At 38.2% G+C, this 10,498-nt stretch overlaps 1 protein-coding gene across 4 annotated transcripts in view; it reads left to right on the top strand.

Moving 5' to 3' along the window:
• Positions 1-10,498, top strand: part of LOC107694459 (DENN domain-containing protein 5A-like) — a 59,785-nt gene that overhangs the window by 10,014 nt on the left and 39,273 nt on the right. For 2 of the 4 annotated variants that reach the window (XM_016494152.1, XM_016494150.1), the window contains exons 2-4: positions 5,999-6,070; positions 6,690-6,799; positions 9,209-9,881. The exons of 1 other annotated variant lie outside the window; for it this stretch is intronic. In XM_016494152.1, coding sequence (XP_016349638.1) covers positions 5,999-6,070; positions 6,690-6,799; positions 9,209-9,881 — 855 coding nt within the window. The remainder of the gene's footprint in view (positions 1-5,998; positions 6,071-6,689; positions 6,800-9,208; positions 9,882-10,498) is intronic. One more of the 4 variants, XM_016494151.1, reaches the window with a different exon arrangement.

Below are 10,498 nucleotides of genomic sequence, written 5' to 3'. Positions count from 1 at the left end.
TCTTTGTATTTGGCTAAGCAATGCATAAACACATGATGCTGTTTTGTTCATAATTGTTTATGCAGTTTACAAAATTATATTTGATTTATATATGTTAATTTGGACGTTATGCACGTTTTTATAGACAGTTATTTGAATTGACAATTAATGCGCTGCATTATTTTGCTTTGGATGCTTTTCCGGGCAGTGTTGCCAAGTCTGCGGTTTTCGCGCAAAATTGGGCTACTTTTACACTGTTGCTGCAGGTTGTTTTTTAGTTTGCGGGTTAAAGGGATCTCCCCTGGAATGGGATTCTGACAGCGGGGAAAACCATGGAAAAGATGCGATTGGTCTAGTTTTGATTAGTAGTTGGACTGTTTCCTTGACCCGGGAAGTGGCAAACCTGTTATTTGGTCAGAACCTTGGGTTGCTTTACCAAGTGTACAGTGTAAATGCAGATATCAGGCATGGGACACTTTTAATTGAAGATGTAATCTGATCATCAAAAAAATAAGATATAGTCAACATAGGGCTGGACGATATGGCCAAAATTTATATCACGATGTGTTTAAAAATCATATCACCGTTATTGAAAAAAATTATATCGCGATACATATTGATATTGAATTATTGTCCAGCCCTAAGTCAACAAATCGGAATTGGGCATCAAGACATACAGTGTAAATGTGTCCAAAGTGACACTAATTGTTCTATATTTTCTAATATAAGACGATACAACTTTAAGTAACTGAATGTTTCCATTTGTTGAAATAAAAAATAAGCCAATATTTCAGTGAGTAAAATAGGAGAATTGGTTAAGAAAAACATCTGCAAGACATTGCAAGTTACCTTGAACTTACATACAGTAATGGTAAGTAGAGTAGATGGTACTCAATGGTAAATGAGTAGATTTTGAGCACAGTGAGCAGAAAGCAATGAAACATCAAGGGAAATAGACAAGAGGCAGCTTGGGTTTGGTTTGGACTTAGTGAACTTTTAAAATATGCGGGGGTTAATTTTCACAGGAAAACGTCATCTGCCATCTGTTACTCCTCTTCTCTGAAATTCATTTGCTCTCTTTGTGCCCCTGTCTTTGCTCACACATAGATGTAGGCTACCCACTATCTCTCTCTGTCTGGGCTCCACACTCATTTGACGGCATCGCGCTGCAAGGATCAACATTGTGTCATCACATCAACTCCAGTCCAATTATTCAATAGCAGAGGCGTTCATGCCTCACTTCACAAATGATCATCTAATGCATAACCAATCTGTAATTTCTCATTCTTAAATACCCAGGTTTGGGTATTTCTTTTCAATATTTTCCTGCAGCTGTGTGGATTAATAGTCAAAGCTCTCTATGCTGTTAAAATCATGCTACTGGGCTCGTTTAGGAATATTAACTCTGTAAACCCTGACAAATAATAGCCTGAAAAAAATATTTTTTCATTTATTTATTAATGGAACAGTTTATTGATCCTTTACACAAAATGTTAAAGTTTGCATATGTGTTTTTTCAATACCATATTTGATACATCTTTTATGGCTCATATAGTATTATATGAGAATATGGAGCTCATACTTGAGGATGAAAGAACACCTACATTTTATTCATAGGCCCAAAACTAGCAAAAATATGCAATTTGGTGCAGTTGCTGATATGATGCAATTCTTACCAGATTGTAAATCAATCAGATCTTTATAGCAGTGTATAACAAGAAAGATGTTATTTAAGTTTTATGATCAAAGCTCTGCAGTTTTTATTGTGGGGCAAAACATATAATGCAATACAGTACAATGATAATTGAGAGATGAACATTCCTCAAAAGTCTGATGATATGTACATTTTAACATGATTATTCAAAAAAAGTATGTATGGATAATCAAGTAAACCGAAATTGCTTCAGTCCAGTAAGTATTCATCTTGAAATATTACTAACAAAATAAAATGTATTCTTACATTTACTTTATAAAAATCATTAGAGATTTTACAGTATAAAAAATGTTACTAAAAGGCCTTTTACTTGCTAAAAAAGCGTAACGTATCAATCAGACAACAGAAGCCATAATAGATTGTGTACAACAGGTTTTTCAGCAAAGTTTTGATCAAGCTGATAATTCAGAGGCCTTAGAAATTTGCCTGTCAAATGTGGTACAGTAGGCTTTATAGGGTTAATTTAGTTCTTTCCTGTCTGAAGTGGGCGTCACTAAAGAGCTCTCCTCCTCACAGAGCTCATGCATTCACGTCAGGCCTGTAGCCTCTGGCTGTTCTCTGGCCACCAGATGCAAAGCTTTCAGCCACCTTACACAAGTACTTTATAAGATAAGCTTTGTCTCTTCCCTCATAGAAACATAGAAACGGTTTGAGTACTAAAAATAATCAATTTTTCCTTTTTTTTACAATCCAACTTTTTCCTATATCAAATTAAAAGCATTTTTTTCGGATATTTAAAGTCACCGTAAATATCATTAAACATAAATGAAATCACTATTGCATCAAATTGCAGCAGTCAGCAAACGCAGTGATCCACTGATCAAGTCCTGGTGGAAACTAATCAAGTCCTCTCCTACATGTATTATTTTTTTTAATACAAGAAACCGTTTCACTCAGATATACGGCACAAAAAGAAAAAGAGAACTTCCATTTCATGCACTTCAACATGTATTTATCAAATATTGGTAAGGTAGGTTAAATTACAATGGGGCAGAAAGAAAAATGCGAACAAATGTAGTTTGTAATAGCCAAAACACGGGTGTTTCCATTGTATAGGACGGTGTGGTTTGTTGAACCACTTATTTTAATGTGGTTGTTTTGTTATCTATCTGCTCTTTCCCAAATGCAGTCAGAAAAAAGGTCTGATTTGTTTTCTAAAGCACTGACCTTTCCGAAAACCACAGCGTCTTGTCACCTTATTAGACAGTGTGTTTTCCCCCTCTGCATCATATCATGGTTTCTTACGGCTCTGATGCTCTTTGTGAAAGTACCAAAGCATTTTACAGGGGTCATTTCATGAGGAATCAACTTTTGAAAAAAATTCCAAACAGAATAATATCTCACTTTTTTGTGAATCAAATTTTAGAGCTGTTTTATAACAAATAAAATCATGGTGTATGGGCTCCAATCAGCAGCAAATACAAATAATAATAAAAAATAAAAAAAATAGAAATAAACTTATAGAAAGGTTGAACCACTAAGAAACATTGAGGATATATTTGGGGCCCTGTTGTTTGTTGTGGTTTGAATCTGGCCCCCTTTGCCTCTTATAGTTGAGTACTGCTGTTTGGTTTGTTTGTTTGTTTACAGCAGCGGTGCTTCTCACCTTGGCCTTATTGATCTGTTTGCAGTTCATAATATCTAATGCTTGTTTGCTGTCGACAAAATGATGAGCGTTTAGTTTTTCATTGGCTTCATTGCTGTTGGCTCATCCTCACTTGAACTCGGGCCTTTTGTGCTGACAGTCCCATGACCGAAACAAATCATGTGTGAGGGGCTGGCAGAGAATTAACAAGGCAGATGAACCATGACGAAGTCTTTTCATTCATCAGAGCTGATTGCTTTTCTCCACTCTGCCCGCCTCTGCGTGTGGCACTGCCTCTGAATTCATGCTTAGGTTATTAGAGAGAACATGGAAGGCCTTCCCATGAATCATTATGAGATGATCACTCATATTGTAAGTTTCATGTGGAGATGGATACTGGTGACCACAATTTGCTTGCAGTACCTTTTATATAAGGATTTGTCTAAGTGAAATAATAATGGGCTTAATATGGTTAACATTCTGAGTTAGATTTGCTTCCATAATGCATATAAACAAAATATTTTGTGGTTGACATCAGGTGTCTTTGATAAATAATAATAAATTGGTTTTTCCACAATTCCAAAATTTTCAGCATGTTTTTACTCTGAAAAATTAGCTAAATGGGAATTCTGCAATAATCCTCCAACCCCCCCCCCCCCCCCATATTACTTGAACCATTTTCCTTCCATTTAAAAAAAATTATACTACAAATTTTAAGTCCATACATGCTTTAGGAGTGGTTCCATAAAATGTAGCTTTTTTGTTTTTCATTAACATTTTGTATTTTTTTCCATTGGTAAATTAAAAGCATTGTTGCATAACTTTTATTTATTAATATGGTTGGAATTAAATTACGGTTGGGATTGTAACTAATTGCACCGCAAGTAGGGATGAAAACCTACCAAATTTCTTAATGGCTCCATAACCACTTCAAATATGCATTAAATTTTGAATAATTTAGTGATCTGTCATCAGTTGTTATTGCATACATGTCACGCTGTATGAGATGTTAGTCTCACCATATTATAATAATGTATTATCCTAGTATTATTGTTTTAAAGATAAATAAATGTATTAAACATGTCACAAATCTCAGTATCATTAAGCATAAAAACATCTTGTTTGGGTCTTTTGGATTTAATTATATTGAAGGGAGAGCAGAAGCTTAAAAGCATCCTCATAATATTATATATTACACAACATATGCCAGTCAATCTCAACTAATGCCAGTGTTTTTCGTAAAGTCATGAAGAATAAAAAGAATGTATTATTTCATCCAGGAAAAGGATGAGTAGTTGTATTCCTATTCTCAACTTAGTCTTATATTTCAATATTTTACACATATTATAAAGAAGTTGAGTGGAAAGAGAACAAGAACCTACATGGGAACAAGATTGTCATGGAAAAAGACAGATCAGAAACATCAATAAAGACAATCCATAATTTAGCAACATGCTATATATTGCAGCATGTTGTCATATTATGATTGTGATGTTGTCTCTGGTGGTTCCTTGTAGCTTGACACTGTCAGTGTTTAAACCAGCCCAGCAGCCTCTAGTGCTTGTGTTGGTTAATTCCACACATTCCTGGTCTTATCCCTGTAGTGATCCCAGACTGGTGAAACCACCGGGTTTGATTTGTTACTTGTCCTTTAAATGCCACACAAAGAATCCATTAACTCTTCAAACACATGGCGTCCCTAAAGATTGGTGACAAATAAACACGTTCTTACCCTCCGCTTAAACCTGAACACATTCCTCAGGGAAATATCCCTCAGAGACAAGTCTGTTCTTGTTGCATCAAGACTGTATTGTTCATTGTCTGAGGCAGATCAGTTAAATATCTTACACTTTCTCTGATATGGAAGCTGAAAAGCTTTAAATTAGTCAGTTTTTACTGTGTGGGCAGCAGAGGACAGGAAAACACTTGTGACATTCATGTGCACGCACACCGCCTTCAGTCTCAGTTGTTTCAACATGCTGTGTCTAATGTGTGTGACAGCAAGCAGAACTTCTCAAAACCGAATCTGTGACCAGGAAAGGGAGTTAACATCTCTGCAACAATGGACAGAATGCAACGGAATTTAATGGAGGGGTTTCAAGACATTTTCATGACACCACTCCAGTCCAACAATTAACTGTTGCTTCCGGCTAACTTACGAGTCAATAATATTGCTTTCTTCAGTGATAAATGTGACTCGTCTGAATCAGGAGAGAATTATGCACAGCTCAAGCACCGTTTATAAGCGAAAACAGTCCAAAACAATTCTAATCAAATATGTTGGTGGATTTTGGGTGGACTGTTTCTTTGGGTTGACATGGTGTTGGAAAGCATTTAAAAAGCAACATGCAAATGGCTAAAGAAATCCATGTCAAATACTTTTTTTTTCCTTTTTATTGATTTATTGTTTGTACATTTTACCAAAGATTTAAACATGAAATCAAATACTTTTATATGTATATTTATGTATTATTTTAAAAGTGATTTATTGATTTATTATTATTGTTTTGTGACAATTAACTACGATATATATATTACTTTATTTTGTAATTAATAAATTGATAATTTATGCCTTCATTTAATTTTTAAGCAACACTCCTTGTCCTCCATAATGGACTTCAAGAAGTGCCCTTAATGGTGTTTTTTCTATGAGTAATAAGTGAAGATTTCTCATCCTCCTTATGTAAGTGATTAATTGCACTGTTGTATCTTTTGTGTAGCTTTATGCCAGTATATACAGGCTACTAAATTCAGAGATCTTGGCAGAGGAAATTTGGCGAGTGCAAACGCAGGTAACCACCCCCCATCCCCCAATATGCTCTCCACTCCTGCAGTCAATGCTCCTGTTTGTATCACAATCAACCACAGCTTGGCCTGTGCCCGCTAACCTTTAACATATCCATGCACCTCTTTCACAGCACCGCTGTTTGCTCATGTGTGAGAAGGCTGCGTGGTCGGGTAGCGTGGGATCACCTGTCTTCCCACCCTTTCCCCCCTCAACACCTTTTCCTCTTCCTCTCTCAGCAGCAGCAACTTATTAGCACTCCAAACTGTTTGTCAGTCACTGCTTGGTGAACTTTCGCCAAGGTTCGCTTGGTGGGCTGTAACTCCTTCACTTGGAATGATTTTTGAGGCACGTCTTTTCCACGCGTTGCAACACTTTTCTGCTTCAACTGTTCTAGCACTTTTGGCTTTGACTGGGTTTGATTTCTGTTTTCTTATGTTTTTCGCAACTATCTAAACAAATGTCTTCTTCCAGAAATTGTGATATATATTTAATGTTAAGATATACACCAATATCACTTTTTTGTGATGTGATTTTCTTGAATTGCCATGAAGGTTTGAGGATGATTGCCAGATAAGCCAGATTTTTCTTTCCTCTTTCTTTTTCTCTTTCTGTCCGAATCTCAGGTGAGAATTTTGAGCAGAGTCCACTTCGGAGAACTTTTAAATCTAAAGTTCTAGCGCACTATCCCGAAAATGTGGAGTGGAACTCTTTTGACCAGGATGCTGTGGGCATGGTGAGTGACACACACAGAGGTCTACCAATATAGGCTTTTCAAAAACTAGTTCTAATTTTTAGAAAGCAGGGTGGCCACCAGCAAATAAAGTGAAAATTTGCGATAGTTTTGCAATATAATAATAGCTTTGATGCAAAACACCTTTTAAACTACCTATTGTACATGTCAGGGACTATATGGGACTGAAAATATTTGAAATTGAACAACTGTCAACCAATCTTTTGATTGAATGATTCAAAGACTCACTCTATAATATTCAGAAAGACACTTAATGGTTGCCACATACTGGAAAAATAAGGTAACTTGCAGAAAGAGTCATTAAATTAATCAGTGAATGAACAAGTTGTCGATTCCACTCCAACCTTTAAAGCAACAGTTCACCCAAAAATGAAAATTACCCCATGATTTACTCACCCTCAAGTCATCTTAGGTATATATGACATTCTTCTTTCAGACGAATACAATCGTAGTTATATTTAAAAATGTCCTGGCTCTTCCAATCTTCATAATGGAAGTGAATGGGTGTTGAGATTTTGAGATTTATCGGCCAACATATCGGTTATCGGCTTTCAAAAATAAAGAATTATCGGTTATCGGTATCGGCCAAAATGTTCATATCGGTGCATCCCTATTTTGAAGTCCAAAAAGTGCATCCATCCATCATAAAAAGTTCTCCATACGGCTCCGGGGGGTTCATTCTGAAGCGAATCGATGCATTTGTGTAAGAAAAATATCCATAATAACCCCCCGGGGCCATGTGGAGTACTTTGTATGATGGATGGATGCACTTTATTGGACTTTAAAATCTCAACACCCATTCACTGCCATTATAAAGCTTGGAAGAGCCAGGACATTTTTAAATGTAATTCTGAGTGCATTCGTCTGAAAGAAGAAAGTCATATACACCTAGAATGGCTTGAGGGTTAGTAAATCATGGGGTCATTTTCAATTTTGGGTGAACTGTCCCTTTAAGGCCCAGGTATGCTTCATATTCTGTGTTGCACCTTGTCTCACGCTAATCGTGCAAGCCTTTCAAAATATGCATTTTTGACCATGAGCATGGATAGATGTAGCTAGTGGATCATATTTTTTCAAGCACTCATATCAGAAGCTCTGTTTTTTTGTGCCAGGACAACAGCAGACTGTGCTACTGATGAAAATTGCATCACGCAGACATCCATAAACCGGCTCTTAGAGCAGACTGACAATTCCTGATTCCTCAAAATTGCAAAAATGTGATTATTTTTGAGATCCACACCAATCCCTCCAGTTGTCATAAAGCAGGAAGGCACTTGAGGTGGTGTTGTGGGTCATGCCTAACAACGCCCTTTTGCCAGTCTATATTTAGAATATAGCACAGCGTCCTGCAATGTATCACTTAAATATATCATATATGATATATTTAACTGTTTAATTATTTCCCTGTCAGCATTTCTAAAAAAAAGTTGCCAGCCACTACCTGCATTTTTGATCATTTTCACAAAATGTTCACGGTCCCTAGAATATTTAATTGTGTGAATATCTGAACATGCAATATGTCAAAAGAAAGAACAGAGCATGTGCTTTTAAACAAAACAAACCGTTTTCTTCTAGCTTCATGCATTTTTATCAATACTTGAATATAAGCAAGTTTCATAAAAAGAGCAACATTTTGAGCAAAAAGCTGAGAAAATGGCTTTGTTGTAAAACACTACATCTGGATTGGATTCAGAATGATGATCAAAATGATGGAGTAGATACTTCCATCAACACCCCCAAGCTTGCGCGGTCTGATACCACTTCCTGACTCAACATTTCATTCAGTAACGTTGGGCAGTTTTGATTTATATGCTGTTTAATGTTTGATGATCATGTTATTTTGCATATGCATCTTCTACTTACATATGCGATCACTCTTTTTGCTGCTTCTTCATTGTGTTTTGATCCGGCTATTCAATACTATTTCAGAAGATGTGTAATAGCGCCTCCTACCATATAACAGTGAAAATGCGAAAAGTCAGAAAATTCTGTCAATGCAGGGAAAGAGTTAATGATAGCATTTGAAATGTAATAAATATGCTAAAATACACTGTTTTCAATGTTTGAAAACAGAAAATATTGCACTCTCCAGATGTCTGTTAATTGTCCAAACAAGTCACTTAATATGCATGGGCGCTATATAGCAGTGGTTCCCAAACATGTTCCTATAGGCCTCCCAGCAGTGCACATTTTGCATGTTTCCTTTGTCTGACGCACCCATTTCAGGTCTTGGAGTCTCTACTAAATGTGCAGTCTTGGGGAGCGTCCAGGAACATGGTTGGGAACCACTGCTATATTGGTCTATCAGGTCTATCGGAGTGGCTCAAATTAAGGGAACTTGTTGAAGATCTTTTTAATGAGCCTCATACTTTTTTGTTGTTTCCCCCACAGCTCTGTATGCCAAAGGGCTTGTCCTTCCGCACCCAGACAGACATCCGCGAGCCCCAGTTCCACTCTTTCATTATCACGAGAGAGGACGGCTCCCGAACCTACGGCTTTGCCCTCACCTTCTTCGAGGAGGTGACCAGCAAACAGATCTGCAGTGCCATGCAGACGCTCTACCACATGCACAATGCAGAACAGTACGACATCTTGCACACTCCACCCACACCTCGCAGTCCAGAAGACACCCGTCCCACCCCTCAACAACTGCACGCTGCTCCCACCTTGTCTCGGCTGCAGCGTTTCAACTCCTACGACATCAGCCGAGACACACTGTATGTGTCCAAGTGCATCTGTCTGATCACACCCATGGCCTTCGCCCAGGCCTGCAGAAGGGTTCTGGAACAGCTGCACCAGGCTGTCACCTCGCCTCAGCCCCCGCCGCTGCCGCTGGAGAGCTACGTCTACAACGTCCTCTACGAGGTCCCGCTGCCGCCGGTCGGGCGTTCCTTGAAGTTCTCGGGCGTATACGGTCCTGTGGTGTGCCAGAGACCCAGCACGGCTGAGCTGCCCCTCTTTGACTTCCCCCTACAGGAGGTGTTTGAGCTGCTAGGTGTGGAGAACGTGCTACAGCTCTTCACCTGTGCACTGTTGGAGATCCAGATCCTTTTGTACTCGCAACGTGAGTAACTATCGCTCATACTTCTGTAGATCTAGTGCCTGTTTAGTATTAATCTCAGCGTCAGACAAATTCCACACAAAAATGGCAAGGGGTTTCTCAAAACGGCAAGCTCTAATCTGACTGTATGGTTTTATGCAATTTCTAGGAGGGAAAGTGACTGCAGGAAATCTGTGTTGCCAGACTGCTCCTATGAGTTCTTGTAAGGAGAAATTGGATTTGACAAAGCTACCAAGATTTGTGATGCCCTTTAAAGATGCCCAACCGTGTTTTGAGTTTAGACACTTGGGGCCCTTTCATATACCTGGCGCAATGCGGCGCCAGGCGCGACGCAAGTGTTTTTTGCTAGTTTCAACCCGACGCAGTTGTCATTTTCATGTCCCGCACCACATTGTTTAAATAGCAAATGCATTTGCACCCATTTGTGCGCCCATGGGCATGCTGGTCTGAAAACGAGGTGTGTTCAGGCGCAAAGCTGGCGCGTTGCTATTTTGAGGCAACTAAAATAGACTGCACCTTTGACCAACAAAAACCACCTTTGACCAAAAAAATTATTTATTTATTTATTTTTGTTTGTTATTTAAAGAGCGCGTTAGTAATATGTGCCTATAGGCGGGTGC

The sequence above is a fragment of the Sinocyclocheilus anshuiensis genome, unplaced genomic scaffold (genome assembly GCF_001515605.1).
Source record: "Sinocyclocheilus anshuiensis isolate Anshui unplaced genomic scaffold, SAMN03320099.WGS_v1.1 scaffold3099, whole genome shotgun sequence".
Lineage (NCBI taxonomy): Eukaryota > Metazoa > Chordata > Actinopteri > Cypriniformes > Cyprinidae > Sinocyclocheilus > Sinocyclocheilus anshuiensis.
Note: the sequence above shows the minus strand (reverse complement) of the source record. Positions and strands in the feature narration are given on the sequence as shown.